This window comes from Caretta caretta, chromosome 1 (genome assembly GCF_965140235.1).
Source record: "Caretta caretta isolate rCarCar2 chromosome 1, rCarCar1.hap1, whole genome shotgun sequence".
NCBI classification, from domain to species: domain Eukaryota; kingdom Metazoa; phylum Chordata; order Testudines; family Cheloniidae; genus Caretta; species Caretta caretta.
Window position 1 is genome coordinate 40,806,056 of NC_134206.1, and position 23,176 is coordinate 40,829,231.

At 42.8% G+C, this 23,176-nt stretch overlaps 1 protein-coding gene across 3 annotated transcripts in view; it reads right to left on the bottom strand.

The window, feature by feature from the left end:
• Positions 1-7,847: 7,847 nt before the first annotated feature.
• LOC125634523 (gap junction beta-6 protein) overlaps positions 7,848-23,176 on the bottom strand; it is a 76,533-nt gene continuing 61,204 nt past the window's right edge. For 2 of the 3 annotated variants that reach the window (XM_048845393.2, XM_048845404.2), the window contains exon 2: positions 7,848-11,777. In XM_048845393.2, coding sequence (XP_048701350.1) covers positions 10,964-11,777 — 814 coding nt within the window. In that variant the 3' untranslated portion in view covers positions 7,848-10,963. Of the gene's footprint in view, positions 11,778-17,032; positions 17,054-23,176 lie in introns of those variants that run through there. The other variant, XM_075127328.1, reaches the window with a different exon arrangement.

Consider the following 23,176-nt stretch of genomic DNA (forward strand, 5'->3'; position numbering starts at 1 on the left):
GCTGGAGATGAAGTAGAATCGGGTTCTGATACTGAGTTCCTCTTACAATTTGAGCCAGTCTGGTCTGATCCATCTGCTCAGCAGTCACTGCTCCCCTCATGACAGCTCTCTGAAGCAGTCTCTCCAGTCTCTGTATGTAGGCTGAAGCCTTCTCGTCCTTTTGTTGTCGGGAATTAAGGAACTTACAGTAGCTGTCTTCAGGGCCCTCTACGCTCCCAAAGTTGTGTTCAAGGGCCTCTAGGCAGTCCTTCACACTGACCCCAGGGTCAATGAGCTTCAGGGTGCGAATCACATCTAATGCTGGGCCGCCAAGGCTCTCTATAAGGCATCTTTGCTTTTCTGCATCTGGTACGGCCCACTCTTGCAGCATTTCAGTGGTATGCTCTAACCAGGGTTCAAACTCCTCCTCCCCAGCAAATAATCTTAACTTACGACAAGAGTCTGACTCAGCATGGGGCAGCACAACCTTTTCCAATATTTGCCCCAGAGCTTTTGTCCAATCATCAGCCGAGGCTGCAGCCTCTGAGCTAGAAGCTGCTGAGCCAGGGCCCAACAAACCTGACATATTAGCCATTATACAAACAGTAATTTCCTCAAAATATAAGCACAAAACAAACAAACAAAAAAATTGTTTCCCAATGTAGTGGATCACTCAACAGGTGCTTGCGAGGGGTACTGACCCAGGCGATCCCAGACGAGCCCCCAAAAATGTAACCCTTCTGCCCGTCAGAGTTGGCAGCAACAAGGGCCGGGTTCAATATCTAGGGGTTCCATTCCAATAACACAATGCAAACCGGCTCGAGCCCCCACCCAGTGACCTGGGACAAATATATACCACCCCCGCTGGGCGCCTCCAAGAGGCAATACTTCCCCTCTCGCAAGCACATAGTCTGAATGTAGCAAAAACCTTTTAATAACAGAGAGAAACAATGTGGCATTATGTTGGGGAAACACCACCAACAGGATTCATAACACAACCCATGAGCAAAAAAAAACCCACCCCAGGCAAATTGGGGCATGCCCTTTTCCCTTTGGTTCTTGACTCCAGCAACCCCAAATCACCCAAAGTCCCAAAAGTCCAATGCCCCAAAAGTCTCTGTCCCTGGTCAGGGCAGCCCCAGAGTTCGAAAGTTTATCTGCGGAGCTTTACCTCCCAACCTGGGTGGAAATGGGACGGGGGGTAAGAGGCACCTTACATGATCTGAAGCTGACCACCCCATAGCTCCATAGCTGCGCTCCGCTCCGCCAGCTGCCCCACGAACTCCTTCGCTCAGCTGTGCTCCGCTCCGCCAGCTGCCCCACGCTCCGCCAGCTGCCCCACGAACTCCTTCGCTCAGCTGCGCTCCGCTCCGCCAGCTGCCCCACGAACTCCTTCGCTCAGCTGCGCTCTGCTCCGCCAGCTGCCCCACGAACTCCTTCGCTCAGCTCCACGGCCCACAAGCAGCTCCTGCCATCCACACACTGCTCCGCGTCGAACTGCTTCACCAGCCGTCCTGCAAACTGCTCCACAATATATCTTCAGGCTCCCCCACTACTTAACACAACACTCAGTGATTTCAGCTCTTAGGTGAATTCAGCTTGTAGTAGGGGAGCCCCAGTGCTGGTGCACTGTCAGCCCAAAGTGAGCTCAGCAGCCTATAACTAGACTTCTAATGAAATCAAAATTAGCTCTGATATTCCACAGTGGAGAGAGGAAGAAGTGCAATTAGCATGTAAGGCCCTCACCAAGGGGCCTATGCCACCAAGTATTAATACTTGTCCCCAGCCTCTCTCCCTTCACACAGTTTTGGAACCCATGACCCTTGCCTAGCGAGTGCTACTTAGTTGATGGTGAATCCCTCCATCATAACAAAAGGCCATGTACAGTTCCAAGCACAGTTCCCATAATCAGGGTAATAACAATTTATTCTTCCTGCCCCAATAACAGAGACACTGGGGATCCCACAGCAGCCAAAGTGACCATTTGGGCAGCTATGGTCTCATTCTAGGCATGGTGGGTGTGCCTATGCAAATGAGATCGGCCCCTGAAGTTCTTTTCCACAACTTGCCACACCTCACCACCAGATGTCAGGGTGGAGCTCATCCTGACACTGCTTACATCTGCATAGTGTAACTCAAATTGATGTAGCTTAGATCTACTTACCGTGGGGTCCACACTACGAGATGTTGATAAAAGACCCTCTCCCGTCGACTACCCTTACTCTTCTTGATCAGGTAGAATATAAGAGTCGACGGGAGAGTGATTGGTGGTCAATTTAGCAAGTCTTCACTAGACCCGCTAAATTGACCGCTGATGCATCGATCACCGCAGTGTCGATCCTCCGGTATGTGTAGACAAGCCCTAAGCTATGACTGCCCACCACATCTGTGTTGGCATTAGCAAGTCTGGGTGGAAAGAGGGCACGGAATAGCCAAATGGATATTTTTTACCTTAACATGCCACTCTTTCAAATTCAATTATTCTGTCTGTGTCTGAAATCAAGATCATGGTGGGTGCAAATGATAGGAATAAATGCCATATCAGAAATACTCCAGATGTGGCATGTGCTACTAGGGACAAGAATAAACTTACTGGGCCAGATTTTCAAACTCGGTTGCCAGACATCTAAACTGTTCAGCTGAAGTGGGATCTTACATACATGTTTCCCTTTGACATATACTTCCATAGATATAAAGAGAAATTATCTGAATGTTGTTCTGCCCATCTCCAGCTTACACCGCTTGATTTTTTTTCTCTGGCATTAGTTGTCAGCTGGTTGTGAGGCAAGAGCTAGAGGATTTACCCTAGCTGTACAGGTAGGAGAAGAAAGGTCATTCCCTTTTGTGGAGGAGTTTGACATTTTGAAATCTGCTTTCATTCTGATTTGGAATGAAAACCAAAAACTCCAAAATTCTTTCTGAAAGAAGAAGGATCCTGACATGGGCAGTCTGCTGGGCTGGCTGCCCTGAAGTTGCAGGTCCTGGACGTCGATGCGATGCAAGGCAGGGAGCTTGGGATCCAGCACTGCCCAGTTCCCTACTAGCCAAGCTGCAGAGGAGGGTGGGTCCATAAGCAGGGTACTACCCTAGGACTTGGGAGAGCTGGATTTAATTCCCTGCTCTGCTAGACGTCCTGTGATCTTGGCATAGCCTTTTGCCTCAGTTCCCATCTGTAAAATGGAGCCAATAACAGTACTTCTCTATCTCACAAGAGTGTTGTGAGGATAAATCCATTAAAGATTCTGAGGGGCTCAGATACTACAGTGCTAGGGGCCATATGAGTACCTAAGATAGATTTGGGAGCCAGAGCTTCCAGGCTGATAGCTCCCCCCTAGGTTGGCTGCTGAGTGAGCACGCTGGCAGGAAATCAGACAGGTTTCTGATGGAATTCCAATTTCATTGTAGGTCTGAGTGAAGCTTACTGTAACAGAGGAGGGTCAATTTAGATAAGCAATGTTTCTGTGTAATTAACAGGAGTCAGGGGACATGAACCTGTTTCAGATATTTACGGGTCTGTGGTGTGCAGTTCAATCATTACATCATTCACAGCTTCAGAGCCAAATTCTCTTCTCAGTAACAACTGAACAACTCTGTTAAAGTCAATGAGTTTGCACCAATGTAACTGAAGAGAATTTGCCTGTTTATTTATGATAAGCCTGAATAGAGATGAGACAGCAGCTGGTTATAAGTACATTAGCTTCTGGCCTTGGATACCAAAGTAACGTGTGTGGGATACAAGCCTGAACAGAATGTGGCTTATATAGGGACTCCACTTCTATTTCTGTCACCTGTGGGTAATGCTGGCATACAGCTCACTCTTGTCCATTTAACTAGGCTTAAAATAATGACGCAGCAAGAACAGCAGCACAGGCTGTAAAACTGCACTGAAGTCTGCTAGAAAGCTAGAAGAAAGCTGCCATTTATAAATATTAGGAGCAGAGAGTGAAGAAAAAAAAAAAGACACCCACCACATACAGAGTTATTGCCACATCCAATTTTTGCACCTTGGTTTGCACTTTGATGTAAATATGAACTAACTGAATGTCCTATTTAAGGAAAGCGTAGTGTAAGGAAGATTCTCCAGAATGAGTCAAAGTGAGGCTTAACTTAAGGTTATTTCAAGTAGATTACTGAAGACGATTTCTGATAGTGTCTAACTGACCTCAGTTTATTTACATGCAGTAGTATGTGATTCACAGATGACAGCCCATAGAAAGGATTGCACTGAGGAATATCACTCTGCTACAAAAGCATCCCCATCCAAGCTTGTTGTATGTGGTGCTGTCTGAATTCTCTCAGTAATCTGGGGCCATGTTCTTTCATCCATAGGAGAAATATTTCTCCACTTAATAGGCTATGGCCTTATCATTCCTTCTAAGGCACAGACATTCATGCACTGTCACAACATTGTTCCCTATGCCCTTCCGCCTAAGTACAGTGTACTAGTGGGTTAATGAACCACAGCTAAAGAGATTAGGAATAATTCCAGAAAGACATCCACAAGCAGATCCTCCTTGGGTAGGTATTTTCAGTGGGTCAAGGGAGCAATTCAGGCCTCTGTAATTTACAGTGTTGCTTTTACCCCAGTTGCCTACAGACAAGCTTAGAAATTAACAGCAGTTTTCTTCTACCAGAGTTCTGCAATATCAACAACAAGCAATTGATTCTCCCAGTAGAATAGAGGTGTGAGTTAGGGATCTAAGATCAGTGTCATTTTCATTGGCAGCACCCTCTGTTCCTAGTGTTTTAAAGAAAAGAAAAAATCCCCCACAAAAAACACACTTTAAATTGTTTTCTCTAGTGACCCACTTTGGTCATCTTAAGGAGGGCCACCATAATAAACCCATTAGAGCCAAAGGTATAGTCATTTATGCTAGTGTAAGAGCAGGAAGTAGTGAGGTCAATGGGTTTACATGTTTATACTCGTACAAGGAAATTCACACCCTTTGGGTGGAGACAGAAAAGGAGAACAAGACACCAGAGCAATGTGTTCTCTGCTTTGCCTGCCCTCACCCTGAGCACTGCACTGCTCTCCTAAGTGCATGATCATCACCCTTATAGCAAAACACTCTGGCGAGGTGCTCCACCATATGGCATGTACCTACCCGGAGGTTAACAGGCTAGAAATTCACCGGACCCTTACTAGAATGCAGGATTTGGGATCTAAAGTACCACGCTATAGCAGGGACCATGTTAAAATGAAATTACTGTATACAGTAAATGTCTCCTCCATAAAGTGTGGAAAACCTTAGAAAATAAACTCCTACTTGAAGGAAACAATAAATGAAAAAAATGTGGCTTTATTAAAGATTTAAAGTAGACATTACAATAAATTACTCTAGTTTTTCTTTAAAAAGTTGGTGAGTTGCTTTTGCTTCTTGCTGCTGTGCCACTTCCGCTTAGCAAACTCCAAAAGACTATGTAGTGCATACTTTTTATAGGCTCAACGTCTTGTGTCTCAAACCATCTCAAAGCAGTCTAGGCCGGCTATGGTCGCAGTTGACATTAGAACTACGTCCACTTCATCTTCCTCTTCTTCCACGGCGAAGGCCAATTCTTCAGCTTCTGGAATGTTGTTTGGTCAGACGGCCTGAAGAATTTGGTCATCCGTTAGACTTTCAGCAATGGGACAAAATTCTTCTGCTTCATCGTCGCCTCTTATCCAGGACTCGATATTTTGTGTCAGAACAGTTACCCCAAGCCCGGAGAGTTGCTGGCACAGCTCCTGCATCCACTCCATGTCTGTTTTTCCAACTTCCTCCTCCATAAATCCCTCAAAGTCAAATTCCTCCTCAGACTGTGTTCAGTTTTCTTCATTTTCTTCCAGGAGCGGGTGACCAAACGACTAAGTCCCACCATCCAACAGCAGTTTATCATTTCAGCATGTAATAAATTCCAGGAATCGCCGCCACTGTAAAAGAAGTCTTTTATAGTCAACTTCTTCAGAAAAATCGGTGACAGACAACTTGCTATCTATCATTTGTTGTACCAAGTTCCATCGATAGTGCTGCTTAAAAAAGGCAATAACACCTTGTTCAAGCAGCTGGATTTTGGAAGTTGTGATTTTAGGTAAGTATTCAACCCATATTTTACCATCACGAGTTCTGAGTCTTTTGGCCAGAGGATGTGCTGGACAGTTGTCTAGCAGAAGAACGGCCTTTTCTTCTAAGCCTTTTGCCTGCAAATGCTTTCGCACAGAAGGGACAAATTTGATGAAGAACCATTGTTAAAAAATAACCAAAAAAAATCATCCAGGAATTTTTGGAGTTCTTGTACTAAAATGGCAGGCAATTCATGTTTACGTGATGAAAGCACCAAGGCATGTGAGACTTTCCAATGCACAATGGTTTTAATTTATGCTTGCCTGTTGCATTCACACAAGACAATAAAGTAAGGTGATTTTTTGCCTGTTTATATCCTTCTTTCTTACGTTCATCTGTTCTGACAACCAGGGTTTTATCGGGCAACACTTTATAATAAATTCCTGTTTCATCTGCATTGTAAACCTGTTCCTCTGAGTAACCCTCTGCCTGTAAAATTTCCCTCAGCTTCGCAGGGTACGACTGCGCGGCGTCAGCATCAGCAGAGCTTTTTTCTCCCGAAACTGCAATCTGAGAGATTGTGTCTTTTCTGAAATCACCATAGCCAACCTGAATTTGCCTTAAAATTGCTGAATTCACCATTAAGATCCCTGTTCAATTTTTGTACTTGCATGGCTATAAGCAGACCAGAGATTGGAATGCCTTTCTGCTGTTCTTGCACAAACCATATGTACACTGCAGAATCAAGATCTGCATCATTCGCTAAACGGGCTCGTTTTCTTTGAAGACCATGCTCTTCATCCAGGTTATGAAAGTTCCAAGCTTGTCAGCATTCTTTAGCCATCCACAAAAGGTGGATTCGTTAATGCCAATATTGCGGCTAATCTTTGCCTGGGTTTTGCCATTTCTAATTTGTTCAATAGCATCCCATTTCTCCTGCACTGAGTAAGCCTTCCTTTTGCCTGACATTTTTGACCCTTCCTAAAGATAAATACTATACCTGTAAATTTTTATTACATTACATATGTATGGCATTCTAGGCCTACAGCAATCGTCTTAGGGCTTATCTACACTACCACGTGGGGTCGATCTAAGATACGCAACTTCAGCTACGTGAATAGCTGATGCTCTCCCATTGACTGTGCTTGCGCTCCTCATTCTGGTGGAGTACTAGAGTTGACAGGAGAGTGCTCAGCAGTCAATTTATCGCTTCTGTACAGTACTTAACTTTGGGATCCATGCCTGCGATCGTGTTATATCTGAATTCACGTTATATAGATGTGCGTTCTAGCGAGGGTCCAGTGTATGATGCTATAATCCTGGCTCCCCTCTAACCCAGGCAGAAGCCATTCTGCAAGCTCTCTGTGACAGGGGCTGCAAAGGGGTAGTCTGTGGTGAAGCTAGAATGGTAGTGGGCATGGGCCATGTGTTTTTCGCTTGTATAGCCCCTAACCAGGGAATAGCTCCTAGGTCAGTGATGGGCAACCTGTGGCCCATCAGAGTAATCTGCTGGCAGCCTGCAAGACAGTTTGTTTACATTGACCGTCCGCAGGCACGGCCGCCTGCGGCTCCCAGTGGCTGCGGTTCGCCGTTCCCGGCCAATGGAGCTTCTTTGTTTAACATGTCTGTTAAAGCAAAACAGGAATTTCCACCAGACAGACAGAATTTGGCTGTAGGGTTTGTTTTGAAGTTTAACTGAAGTATGTGAAAGCAGGAAAAGTGGAAAAAACCTCTCAGCATGTAAAAAAATCAAGGTTCACCAAGTGCTATAGGTCATTGGCAAAAATCTTTACAAGACACTCACATATAAACTTTCACTCCATTACACCAGGTTACAGTGTTTGTCTTTTATTCAGAAGACCTCATTAATATTCTAGCTTTTTTCTTATACTAGCTGAGACATTTCTTCATGCTAATTCCAGAGAGCTCCTAGTTTCATACCATTTTGTCATTTTCAGTCTACAGTTTAAAAAAAAACCAAAACAGTTCCATGACTATCTACAGTACAAGAAACAATTCATTTGAGAAGTGAAAAGATAAAGGTTATTTTCATAATAGCTATGATTTTATAACATTGGCAGTATGCAATGTGTGACAAAGCTCTGTCCGTGTCTCTGTGGGTCCCGCATTTCCTGGCAGATTTCACTAGCCTCAGAGGTTCACTGTGAGCCTCCACATAACCCGTCTCTCTCTAGAGAGAGAAGGGTCACAGTCTACTGAGACATTTTCATCATAAGCAAGTGAGAGAGGTGAGGAGAAGCTATCCTCCCTTGCACAGCTCTGTTGTCTCCCAGTCTCAGCAATTAATCAGGGAGAGGAAAAGGGGGAGCCCTGGCCCACCCTCTACTCCAGGCTCCAGCCCAGGGACCCTAATAGTATCAGCTATGGAGCTGACCTTTTAGAAACAAGACACATACAATTCCCTGAGCTTCTTCCCCCCACAGCAGCTCCCACTTCCTCAGGCTCCACTTCACCCTTACCTCAGGACCTCCTTCCTTGTGCCTGATATGGTGTGTACTGCTCAGTCTCTCCAACCACACAACTTCCTCCCACAGCTCCTAACATCTGCACCCACCTGACCAACTGGGAAGCTTTTAACTAGTTTCAGCCAGTCTGATTGGCTTCAGGTGTCCCAATCAACCTAGCATTCTCCCTGCCTTCTGGAAAGTTCTTAATTGGCCCTAGGTGTCTTAATTGACCTGGAGCAGCTGCCACTTAACTTATCCAAGTACCAGGGATTTGTTTAGCCTGGAGCTAATTTATCTCTCACTACTTTTCTATAGACATATGGCCTTGCCCCATCACAAATGTAAAATGTTAATAGAATTATTTACAGCACGTGTACTAGATGTTTAAAGTTGATATACTTTATTAAAATGACATTGGAGATTACATCTGCTTTTCTGGTAAAAACAAAACAAAGAAAAAAACACACCACACACACACACACACACTATCACACTCTAAATAACACGGAATTTCAGACCTTACAAAAATACTTGTGAATTCATAACTAAGGTAAGTAAAAACATCTTGTAATACTAGAATATCTTGCCTGGAAAAAGTTTGTTCTTATTGCTATTGAATGTATAGTTTTCAGGACTGAAATCTGCATAAAAGGCTAGTTTCACAAAGGGACTCAGGTGCTTTACTGCCTCTTTAGGTGCTTATGACCAATCACAAAAGCACCATTCAGCTACTGCTTAACCTTGAAGGTGTCTAGATTTCCACCTGACAGCTAATGAGCTGCTTCGAGCCCTACCTTACACCTAAGGCATAGCAGGATTCTCAAACTAGGTGTTTCCCTGCCCATCTCTCCAGAGACCAATTTGGTAAACACGCCTAGAGCATGCCTAACCTGCACAAGAGACAGTCAGAAATTTTGGGGCCTGGCTAGCAAGTGTGTACTCCTCCAAATACCCAATAGACAGTGGTTAGGGCACTCACCTGGAATGTCAGAGACCTGTTTTTAAATCTGGGTTTCAGTCCCTGCTCCACCCAGGTCTCCCATGTCTGGTAAGAATGCCCTAGCCACCAGGCTATTGGGTATTTGGGGATGAGTTGTGGTCTACAAGGTGTTTGCTTCTCCCAACAGGATTACTATTATTGTTAACACTTCAGTTTCATAGAGCACTTTTCATCTTCAAAGTACAAATGTCCACGTTCCGTAGCGCTTTCAGTGTAGATACTAGTGCAAAAGGAGGGGATCTCCTGTCACTGTAGTTAATTGACCTCCTTGACAGGCAGTAGTATTCTTCCATTGACCTAGCGCTATCTACACCAGGATTTTAACCCTGGTCTACACTTGGGGGGGGGGGGGCGAGGGGGGAGGAAGAGAAGAGGGGGGAATTGATCTAAGTTATGCAACTTCAGCTACGTGAATAAACATAGCTGAAGTTGATATACTTAGATTGACTTACTGTGGTGTCTTCACTGCGGTGAGTCAACTGCTGCCACTCCCCTGTCAACGGGAGAGCGCTCAGGGATGTGTGTGTTGATTTATTGTGTCTGGAATAGATGTGATAAATCGATCCCCGCTGGATCGACCGCTGCCCGCCAAGATAGCAGGTAGTGAAGACATACCCTAAGTCAGCTTAACTATGTGGATTTTTCATACCCCTGAGCGACATAGCTGGGTCAACATAACTTTAGTGTAGATCAGGCCTCAGTCTCTCTTTTTGAAACAGGTCCCCTTTGTATAAATAATCAGTAGGCCCATGAGAGATCGAATCTACAGCCCACTGGTGAGGATGTTTACCTGATCGGGTCTCTCACCTTTCAGGAGAGATCAGGCAGAGCAGGGATTTGAAAAACAAAAAAAAAAAAAAAAAAAAAAACAGGTCTCTCATGTCCCAGATGAGTGCCTTAACCCTGTTGGGCAATTGGCTATAATGGGTTCTGTATTGTTCTCATTATGAAAAAGGTCTGACCTGGCTTAGGCACCTAACTCCAGGAGAGGGTTCAGGGCCAAGAATCCCAAATGGAGTTAGGGTCCAAATCCTTAAAGATGCTTAGGCACCTAAACCCCTGCCTTTTTCCTCTGCATTTCACGTCTGGCTAGCTGAGGCAGCTCCCCACTCAGCATGCAGGCTTTGAGAATCCTCTTCTTGCTCACTGTACTCTCCTCATGCACTGGCAGCAGGGTCCTTAGGTGTTGCCTAACTCCGAAGTCCCTTCTGTGACTCTAGCCTCGAGTTACTAGTGAGTTTTTGCTTGTCATAGTTGCCTTAAGGATATTATGAAGACAGTTTCCTATTTAATCCTTATATACTTTTCACATTTTTATGCTGCTTTGACTCTTTTGAACTAAGTGTTTAATTCCCACCTGACATTACATATTAAACCTTCACCCCACTTTATTGTTTAATGTAGCGGATTTCATTTGCAGCTTTGTAAGAGGAATATTCACTCCACACCAAGTGACTCCTCACATTTGCATCACCTTAGCTGCTTGGAAATCCCGAGACTGTGTTGTGACAGCTATCAGATATTAGCTCATTCATTTCATTTTGTTTAGTTTCCTCTTTAGTTTCATGGTTGTGGTGATGTCTTGGAGATGCTGCTCTTCGAGACTTTCTGAGGAAAACCTTTACCAGCAGATAGCAGAATTCAGCCACATTTAACAAAATGCAAATACCAGACACAGCGATCATGAAAATAGTGAACACTGTCTTTTCAGTGGGTCGAGAAACAAAACAGTCCACTGTGTTGGGGCAAGGCCATGCATTGCACTTCACTAGGCGTGGCATTCGGAAGCCATCATACATGAAGTAAAACGCATACATAAAAAGGGCTTCAAAGATCATTCTGAAGAATATGCTGCTGGTGTAGGTCCACCACAAGGGACCCTGAATATGAAATCTTTGTGCTTTTATTTCTTCAATGTCTTTATATTCGCAGGTTTTCCCTCCATTTCTGAGCTGCTTTTTCTTCTCGTTTCTTCTGTATGCAACGTGCATGGCCACGAGAAGTGCAGGAGTTGAGACAAAGATGAGCTGAAGGGCCCACAGTCGAATGTGAGAGATGGGGAAAAAGTGGTCATAGCAAACATTTTTGCATCCCGGTTGCAGAGTGTTGCAGACAAAATCATTTTGTTCGTCTCCCCAGACTTCCTCTGCAGCCACCACAAGGATCATAACACGGAAAATGAACATGACTGTGAGCCAGATCTTTCCGATACTGGTGGAGTGTTTGTTTACACCTCCTAAAATGGCCTGTAGTGTTCCCCAGTCCATTGTCTCGTTTGAATCCTTTGACCTAACAAGACAAAATTAATACACCAAATGATTAGGAAATCAATGCCATAAAACTTGTGATACAAGACATATAATGGCAGAATATTCATGCATCCGATGAAGTGAGCTATAGCTCACGAAAGCTCATGCTCAAATAAATTGGTTAGTCTCTAAGGTGCCACAAGTACTCCTTTTCTTCATGGGCTACAGTAACTGTTTCACAGCTTTTTGGCATATCATTGTCTTACATTGTCACTACAAGTAGCCATAAAGGTCAAAAGGGATTGTCTGCATGCTGTTTGACCACCTCCATTCCAGCACTTGTGTAGATATGTAAATAAAACAAGTTATGCCTAGAATAATAAACTAAGCTCTGTCACTGATTTTCTATTTCACTGGGAAGCTTGTGTGCAAGGCCCAAGAATTCTGCTTCACCCAGCAGAGGGGGGACATTGGTGTCCAGAAGAATACCTTCTGTCACTTCTCCAAAGCACTTCATGCTGCTAAGAGATCATATTTTAGCTCTGTACTAAGATAGTGGATTTGTGTAATCCATGAATTCTAATTTTCTGATTCAAACAGAAAGAACTGATAATGGTAGTTGTGTTATCATGCACCAAATCTCAAATCACTGCCTGCAATACACTACAAAAGAACAAGTTAACTTTATGGATACAAACCAGTTTACGCCCTGTAGTTCTTCATCCTTCTGAAGAGGATAAATGGAGCACTATGAAGTTAGTGTGAAGTCTTTTGGAAGAGACCTCAAAAGACATGATTCCTGGTCTGCTCTACATAGACATAAAAGGTCTTTTTTTAAAATTATATTTATATAAAAAATTACATTAAAGATGTTTTAAGTACATCAGAAGCAGAAAGGCTGCTAAACAACCAGTGGGGTGACTGGACAATTGAGATGCTAAAGGAACACTCGAGGACGATAAGGCCATTGTGGAGAAATTAAATTAATTCTTTATATTGGTCTTCACGGCTGAGGATGTATGAGAGATTCCCAAACCTGAACCATTCTTTTTAGATGACAAATCTGAGGAACTGTCCATGATGTGGTTGATGTGTCATTAGAGGAGGTTTTGGAACAAACTGATAAACTAAACAGTAATAAGTCACCAGGACCAGATTGTATTCACCCAAGAGTTCTGAAGGAACTCAGATGTGAATCTGCTGAACTACTAACTGTAGTCTGTAACCTAACATTTAAATAAGCCTCTGTACCAAATGACTGGAGTATAGCTAACGAGATGCCAGTTTTTAAAGAGGGCTCCAGAAATGATCCCAGCAGTTACAGGCCAGTAAGCTTGACTTCAGTATCAGGCAAACTGGTTGAAACTATAGTAAAGAACAAAATTGTCAGACACATAGATGAACATAATTTGTTGGGGAAGAGTCAACATGTTTTTTGCAAAGGGAAATTATGCCTCACCAATTTACTAGAATTCTTCGAGGGGGTCAACAAGCATGTGGACAAGGGGGATCCAGTGGATATAGTGTACTTAGATTTTCAGAAAGCCTTCGACAAGGTCCCTCACCAAAGGCTCTTAAGCAAAGTAAGAGGGAAGGTCTTCTCATGGATTGGTAACTGGTTAAAAGATAGGAAACAAAGGGAATAAATGGTCAGTTTTCAGAATGAAGAGGGGTGAACAGTGGTGTCCCCCAGAGATCTGCACTGGGACCAGTCCTATGTAACATTCATAAATGGTCTGGAAAAAGGTACAAACAGTGAGGTGGCAAAATCTGCAAAGGATATAAAACTACTCAAGATAGGTAAGTCCCAGGAAGACTGCAAAGAGCTATAAAAGGATCTCACAAAACTAGGTGACTGAGCAACAAAATGGCATTCAACAAAAATGAAATTCAACGTTGATAAATGCAAAGTTATGCACAGTGGAAAACATAATCCCAACTATACATATAAAATCATGGGGTCTAAAATCGCTGTTACCACTCAAGAGAAAGATCTTGGAGTCATTGTGGATAGTTCTCTGAAAACATCCACTCAATGTGCAGTGGTAGTCAAAAAAGCGAACAGAATGTTGGCCATCATTAAGAAAGGGATACACAATAAGACAGACAATATCATATTGCCTCTACAGAAATCCCTGGTATGCCCACATCTTTAATGCTGCGTGCAGATGTGGTTACCCCATCTCAAAAAAGATATATTGAATTGGAAAAGGTTCAGAAAACAGCAACAAAAATGATTAGGGGTATGGAACGGATTCTGTTTGAGAAGAGATTAATAAGACTGGGACTTTTCAGCTTGGAAAAAGGATGACTAAGGGGGGGAAATATGATAGAGGTCTATAAAATCATGACTGGTATGGAGAAAGTAAATAAGGAAGTGTTATTGGCTCCTTCTCATAACACAAGAACTAGGGGTCAACAAATGAAATTAATAGGCAGCAGCTTTAAAACAAACAAAAAAAAAAGGAAGTATTTCTTCACACAGCACACAGTCAACCTGTGGAACTCCTTGCCAGAGGATGTTGAGAAGGTCAAGACTATAACTGGGTTCAAAAAAGAACTAGATAAATTCATGGAGGATAGGTCCATCAATGGCTATTCGCCAGGATGGGCAGGGACGGTTTTCCCTAGCCTGTTTCCCAGAAGCTGGGAATGAGCAACAGGGTATGGATCACTTGATGATTACCTGTTCTGTTCATTCCCTCTGGGGCACCTGGCATTGGGCACTGTCAGAAGACAGGATACTAGGCTAGATGCACTTTTGGTCTCACCCAGTATGGCCGTTCTTATGTTCTAGGGGTTTAACCTGATGTCCTGCACCAAACTTTCTCCTCCCCCCTCTGCTGTGCAAAGCGCTGTCCACTTGGCTGCCAACCTCCCTTCGTTTAAGTGTAGCACATAAAGTTCTGGGCAAATTCTATCTCAAAGGATTGTCCAACACACCATATAAATGTATGATATTATGCTATAATCCTCAAGGGACACCCAAAGTAACTGGGGTTTCAGATAATCAGGGAAGCTGGCTTAGAAGAATTTAAAGTTTGTGACCCTGAGCAGGGACTTCAAAGCCTGTTGGCCAGTATCCTCAGAGAGGCTAGCCAGCTCCGCAGCTCTGTGACAAAGTATTTTTGCCATTCTGTGCTACTGAAATTTTTAGCCATAAGCATCTTTGTGTCTTGCTGAGTCAGGCAGCCACCAGGAAAGCCAACCAGCTCCACTACCTAATATCACTAAGCTGATAAGTGTCATATCACCAACACTAACATCAGGAACTTTTCAAACAGTGAGCTTCTAATAGGTGAGGTTCAGATAAATGACATAGTGTTGTATGGATTATGTCCTTTTGTCTATGTACAGAAGTATTACAATAGATTATGGGAACTGAGAAGAAACACACACAAAAAAACCACACCCCCAATAACCAGAATGGAGTTATCCTCACACAGAATATTGACTACTATTCCTCTCCTTCACTGATTTACAGAAATTTTGTTTGAAGTCCAGTTAACAATTAACTTAATTCACTTATTCTTTACAGGATAAAAAGACACACATTAGAAACTGAAGAATACTGTTTTGTCAGTAAGAACCCTAGCAACATTTTGATCTGTAAATGCTGGGGGAGTGGGACGAGCACCAAACCCAGCATGAAATGAATTTTCGTTGAGCTGGAGAGAAAGTTTTGAATTTGGTGTACACTCAATTTTCTCCAGAGATTTTCCCCATAACCCTGAAGGAAATGGGTGAGGACTGCCTGTACTGGGCAATAGCTTTTTATAGAGAATATTTTCATTATCTTAATACCTCCTAGAAGAGGAAGACCCCAGAAAAAAAAACAAGCAGACAAACAAACGAACCAAACCAAAACATTCCACAAAGCTAGCTTAGCCTTTTTCCCCCACCCTTTTTTCCCCCACCCTTATCAGTGTCGGGCATCATCCTTTGAAGTTCTCACTCCATATTTTCTCTTGGCTCTGAAATTTCTATACAAAGACTTTTTTCTGATGTTGGTTTTACTTTAAAAAAAAATATATGGTGTTGACAGTTTCTAGACTGTCAGCTCTCCAAGTCAGTCTTTTTTTGTTTAGTATCATTTACAGCACCAAACATACTGTGGAATGGGTCAGTAGGAAGATCAATCATAGGACTGGCTTGAAAGTGAAAATTCTTATTAGTGAAATATTTCAGTTTCCAAAAAAAAAAAAAAAAAAAATTTCATTTTGATACAAGTGACACTTTGGTCTGGTTTATACGGCACTGGGCTAGAACACAGGAGACCCAAATTCAAGTCTCTGCTCAATTCTGCTTGAATCTGGGTCTCCCATTTCCCAGGCCAGTGCCCTAACTGCTGGGCTGCAATATTTGTCTCTGACAAAGTTGTTTTTGCATCCGACCTGGTTTCACAAAACACTGTGGTTTTGATGAAACAGTGTTTTCCAATCAGAAATCAATTTCATTGAACAATTTCTGACCAGCTCGAGTGAATACAAATAGCAAAGAACTTCTAGCTATGTATATCACTCCTAACAACACCTTATTACAATCACTGGTTCAGAGATCCATGCGTACTAGGACAAAACCTTAGTGCCAACATCCAACAAAGATCATTAACCCTGATTTAGGTATTAAAAGGTCCTGGTTTACAAGGAAACCAACATAGAAGAAATACTATCAAAAGAATGACAGTCACTCCAATTGCAAGTAGGAGAAAATGCAGGATTTTAAACAGAAAGTGGTTGGCAGTGTGCCAACATAACAGCTATATCATCTGCACCAAGGTTTATAGGTCACAGCCGCCTCGGATGGTTAGAAAGCGTTTGACAAAACCAAAGAGGACTACAGCTTCGTTTCTTGAGGATGTTCAGGATGCTGAGGACAATCTCATGCACTGGACAGAAGTAACCACCCAGTCACTGGCAAGGAAAGGACAACAGGAGCAGCAAACACAGGTTCACCATAGCAAATAAACCTGTGACTGAACAGGCCACGGCGGAAGGAATGTCTGAACAAGGAGCAGCCATGTGATCAGTGAGCCAATGTGATTCAGAGATTCTAGTCCAATAACTTAGATCTCCCCTTTAACAATTTCTTCTACTTTGGATTTCATAAGTTGGCTAGTTTCATGTCAGGTTGATATTATGTGTGCTTTTAAAAATAAATAAATAAAAAGGAAGATAAAACAAGAGATACTGGCTTGGTGGATACTGACTGTCATGTAACATGGCTTTGGAACCCTTTGGAACTTTGACCCAGGGTCCCATGGCATGAGTCAGGAAATAAGGCTCAGTCTCTTACCAGCAATCTTCTGTGTCACACCTTTATTTCCAGGCAGGGCCAAAATCCTTTCTGCTCTATTGGTTAAAGGTAACTGCACGGTGAGTTGGAAGCTATTGTATGGAGAATGAGTAAAGTCAAAAATCTTAGGTAACTCAGGGAAACAAGGACATTGAATTTTGAAGATAATACAAGATTTTTTTCTGAGTTATTATTGCAATTAAATGTAATGGCCCCTTTTGGGTGGATATAGTAAAACTAGAAGATTTGGTGGGATTACTTCAAAGATGCAAGTTTTTAGAAACACTTTTTGTCCTTATCTGCAGGCTAGAGATCAAGTTCTTTCTAGACTGAACTAACCCCATCTTGAGACATGAAGAGTTTCTCCTTCAAGATGCCGACTGCAATTCCCAGGACCTTGCACCTTGCAAAATGAAGCCCTTGAAACAAGCCACATTCTTTTATCCTACAAAGTTATTTAACAGGAGCAAAGTAGAGTTTTCATTAGCATATAAAAGAAAAAGTTTCTCTGGGTTCATACTTCATGGCAGCACAGAAGAGATCCTGAATTCCCAGAAGATTCTTTAGGGGATAATTAGTCAGATTTCTGAATATTTAGCTTTACTTCATCTGTTATTTATCATGCTGCATGATTTTTAACCGAGACTGAATGTCAGGATTTACCCTGGGAATCATGTGTTGCAAATTCTCTTCTGATACTGAATTTATAACTGAGTAATCTTTTCTTTTTATGATATCTGCAAGGTTCTCAGCTTTGTATTGCGAATCTTTCCTTGACAAGGGCCAGATCCAATGCCCTTTAAAATCTATGAAAAGACTCACATCAATTACAAAAGGCTTTGGATCAGGCTCTAACTGAGCTTTAGATATTGGAATGTTGTAATTGCTTTTGTATACAGATTAGAGATGCTTCTATACAGCTAAATATATATCATTTATAAAAACAGATCTGCCACATAGACATTTGTCGCTGTACACACGAACACAGGTTCATTTCTCCTCTCTGAATTCCACCAGTTTCTTTGCATTCCCAGTTTTGTTTGCTTTCTTGCATCTCTTTTCCTGTCTGTTTCCTTCTCCTCCTATCTCCTATCTCCTCCATTCCATATGCCCTTTTTCTTGGAGTAGGTCTACATTTAAAACACTGCAGCGGTGCAGCTGCGCTACTGTAGCGCTTCAGTGAAGATGCTACTACACAGACAGAAGAGCTTCTCCTGTCAGCGTAGTTAACCCACCTCTATGAGAGGCAGTAGCTTTCTATACTGGTGGTGGGGTGGGGTTTAGGTCATTATAACGGTGTTGCTCAGGGGTGTAGATTTTTCCCCACACAAAAGTGATATAGTTATATGGATGTAAGACGATAGTGTAGACCTGGCCTTACTTGGCTCACTGCTGTCTCTCCACCCAGCCCTGCTTTTCTTTCCTGCCACCACACCATCTCTCTTCCCCCCTTCCACTTCAGCTTCCCAGGTCTCATTATTCCTTTTGCCTCCTCCTGCCCCACCAAGTGTCACTCCCCACCACACACATGCCCAAATCTCTTTTGCCCCTTCACCACTTAAAAACCCATCTCTTCTACCTCCTCCAGGTATCTCTCCTCTTATCCAGAAAGCTGGTGCTGCCAGCATCCTCCATTTGCCCCTCTCATATTCTGCCTCTCAAGGCTCCACTCCTGCTTTCATGCTGGCTGAAAGCCATGTGACACCTGCAACACTCCCCCGTGATACAGCCACTTACAGTTTGATCCTTCAACCTTTGAAGTCAGTGTCAATACAGCCATTGACATCAGTGGGTGAGGAATCAACCCCTTAGTGCCATCAGTCCAAATAGGACACACCAACTATCCCTATTCTGCTCAAGCCCTGAATCAAACATCGGTCACGACAACATGTGGGGCAGATGACAACAAAATATTATAGTAGTCCCAACTGAAAGAGAGTTCTGGAAGAGTTCAATTGCTTTAATTTACTTACAGTGAGGTGGAAGTATTATGGGCTACTCTGCTGACTCAGTACCATTGTTCATCTTTATTTCAGATATTTGCTTCTCAGACCCTTTTACTGACAAAGTGAATAAAATATCAGCCATCTCTCTGACGGAATGAAAAACTAAGGCAAGGAAAACGAAGATTCAATTTAATTGATGGCAGCCTTTATTTTCATATAGCCAGCACAGCTCTGTAACTGCCATGCCACTGTACACGCGTTAGGACCCCAAACCAGCAAAACACTTAAGCATGAGCATAACTTAAAGCATACAAATAGCCTCATTGACTTAAATTCTTTGCTGGACTGAGGCCTGGGAGTGTACCCCACATCTGCAAAAGGCAACAGCAGAAGAAGCAGAAAGAGCATCTGGGGGAATCAAAGGCAGAAAAGGGAAGCAGAGAGATACAGGGAGATTAGAGTCAAAGGCAGGAGCCAGGGAGACCACAGTGCAGGGAGGGAGCCACAGAACTCAATGACATTGAGTAACTGAGCTTTCAGTCTCCACTGTAGAGAAACTCATCCCTTAAATAAAAAATTAAAAGAGCATTTCTATATCAAAAAATGGTTTGAAATGGGGATCAAGCGGTTGCACATCTCAGCACCAGTCACAGCTGCACTACCCCATTGGTTATTCTGCTGTTCCAGCGGAGCTGCCAGGGCGACCAGACTATCAACATTATCACTAGCGGCAGAGGGTTACTGCACACCTACATAAGGCAGCATCAGGATACTAGAGTTGAGAGCTGCAGTTGCAAAGCAAGAGGGCACTATGTGCTTGCCCTGCTAACCCCTATGATACTAGCTCTTAGTGCTGGAATCATCAAGATCCAGTGGTTAGATTATAGTCACTCCCCCCTTAGCAGAGGTCTTTCTTAGGGCTTGTCTACACTGGCACTTCACAGCACTGCAATGTGGCAACAGCACTTTAATGTTGCTAGTGAAGACATGCCCATGCTCTCAGGGGTGTCGTCACTTGCCGCAGCGCTTTCACATGGCTGTGTAGTTGGGGCACCAGCGCTGGGAGAGAGCTCTTCTAGTGCTGTTAAAAAAAAAAACAAAAAAACCACCTCCAACCCCACAAGGGGAGCAGCTCCCAGCGCTGGTGCATTGTCTACACTGCCACTTTACAGTGCTGAAACTTGCAGCACTATGGGGGGTGTTTTTTCACACCCCTGAGCGAGAAAGTTTCAACGCTGTAAAGTGGCAATGTGGACAAGGCCTCAGTTAAAAGCTGGGTACAGCAGGTGGTCTTTAATCAGAAGTTAACAATATAGCTTCAACAAACCAGGTGTGTTAGAGACTGCAGTGTATGTAGGCATGCTGGGTTTGTATTAATAAAATGGTGAAAAAGATAAAACAAAAAGTTTATTCTGTTCATGTACAGCTAACTTGTGGAACTCACTGCCACAGGATATTACCCAAACAAATGGCTTACTAGTAAGATCTAAAAAGCAGCATATGTAATATTATTTGTTTGTATTACAGTAGCACCTGAAGAACCAGTCAGTAATGGTGTCCTATTGCCCTAGGCACTATACAAATTCAGAACATAAGATCATGCCCTTCTCCCCCACTCCTACAAATAGTATCCTGATTTACTCATTTCCCCAGGCTTGCATATGGACATGGATGTCTATGGTGCCTCCACTGGCTAGTTAAGCTCAGGTTTCCTCCGATGTTGGGTGTGCCTTGAACTGCCCCTGTCATAAATATAAAGGGAAGGGTAACCACCTTTAAAACCCCTCCTGGCCAGAGGAAAAACCCTTTCACCTGTAAAGGGTTAAGAAGTTAGGATAACCTCTCTGGCACCTGACCAAAATGACCAATGAGGAGACAAGATACTTTCAAAGCTGGAGGGGGGAGAAACAAAGGGTCTGTCTGTGTGATGCTTTTGCTGGGGACAGACCAGGAATGCAATCTTAGAACTTAGTAAGTAATCTAGCTAGCTATGCGTTAGATTATGATTTCTTTAAATGGCTGAGAAAATAAGCTGTGCTGAATGGTATGGATATTCCCGTCTTTGTGTCTTTTTGTAACTTAAGATTTTGCCTAGAGGGATTCTCTATGTTTTGAATCTAATTACCCTGTAAGGTATTTACCATCATGATTTTACAGAGGTGATTCTTTTTACTTTTTCTTCTATTAAAATTCTTCTTGTAAGAAACTGAATGTTTTTTTCATTGTTCTTAGGATCCAAGGGTTTGGGTCTGTGGTCACCTATGCAAATTGGTGAGGATTTTTATCAAACCTTCTCCAGGAAGGGGGGTGCAAGGTTTTGGTGAGGATTTTAGGGGGAAAGACGTTTCCAAATGGCTCTTTCCCAATAATAAAGCTGGTTAGACGTTTGGTGGTGGCAGTGAAAGTCCAAGGGCAAAAGGCAAAATAGTTTGTCCCTTGGGGAAGTTTTAACCTAAGCTGGTAAAAGTAAGCTTAGGAGGTTTTCATGCAGGTCCCCACATCTGTACCCTAGAGTTCAAGGAACCTTGACAGCCCCTTTGTTGCCTTCATCAGCATACTTTTAGATAAATATGTCTAAGGATAGCATCTGTAGTTAAACCAGCCATCACACACACTTAAGTGCATTATCAGATCTTCAACAGAAGCATTTGGCATTGGCCAGTGTTGGGAGACAGGACACCATACAGGATTCTCTGTTTTGGTGTGGCAATTCTCATGCTAATTTTTTCCATCAGCAAAGCTTTAGAATTGTTAAGCTGCTTAGGTTTCAGAGTAGCAGCCGTGTTAGTCTGTATTTGCAAAAAGAAAAGGAGTGCTTGTGGCACCTTAGAGGCTAACCAATTTATTTGAGCATAAGCTTTCATGAGCAGCTCACGAAAGCTTATGCTCAAATAAATTTGTTAGTTTCTAAGGTGCCACAAGCACTCCTTTTCTTTAAACTGCTTCGGACCCAAATCATTGACAGAAAGAGCCTGACCTTAGTTGCAACCCCCATTCAAACCTGTAGTTCTATGGCACTGAAGGCTGGTGTTCACTTCCAAGTTTTACCACCATAACTCAGGTAGGGGTACACTTTTTGCCAAAAATAATTACTGGTAAAAGCCTAATGTAAACACGGCTATAACAGAATTCAGTGTCTTTCCTTCAGCAGTTGACGACTCTGTTCTCACCCAGAAAGAGAATGATGCTCCCTACGTTGCTTTAGTTTTAAGCAGTGTCTTCAACTGTGGAAGAAAACTTAACTCTGAACTCAGGCTTTGGCAGCTAAAAAGACTTTCCTTTCACAATGCAAAGAAATTTACAGCAATTTGTAATTCTGCTGCTGGGTACAGGAAGAATCAAAGAGTGCCCCATAGGAACACCCAAAACAAAATGATCAACTTTTATTAAAGAATTACAGAGTGGTTGATAAAGATCAAAACAACAGTCCTACCCTCTTAGAAGCCAGGGAAGTTCTCTCTAGCAGTTCATTAGTGCTCTCCTACAAGTACAGTAACAGTTCTGTCTTTAAGTTAAGGCAGTTGGTAATGGAAAGAAATTGCAAATTTGCTGTAAATTTACAATGACAGGTAAGGATCACATGTCTGACTTAAATCAGTGGTATGCAAAGTCTATTGTCTGCCCTGAGTACCTTCCACAGCCAGCATGTGATAGGTCCAGGCTTGAGCATTAGCTGAAACGATATATTTTTGGATCTCAAGCACTTCTAGCCTTAGGAAAACAGGTGCTTGGTGTGTGCTAATTCAGTGGTTCTCAACCAGGGGAATGTGTACTCCTGGGGCTACACAGAGGTCTTCCAGGGGGTACATCAACTGATATAGATATTTGCCTAGTTTTACTACTGGCTACATAGAAAGCACTAGCGAAGTCAGTACAAACTAAATTTTCATACAATGACTTGTTTATACTGCTCTATATACTATACACTGAAATGTAAATACAATATTTTAGAATTCTATGGTAAAAATGAGAAAGTGAGCAATTGTTCAGTAATTGTGTGCTGTGATACAAAATCAGACATAAAAATGCAAAAGTAAGCAAGTAGCTTTTAAGTGAGGTGTAATTTGGGGGTACACAAGACAAATCAGACTCCTGAAAGGGATACAGTAACCTGAAAAGGTTGAGAGTCACTGTACTAATTAACCCAGAAGCAAAAGACTCAGAGATAATTAGACCTTTACTTGCTGGATTAAAATGT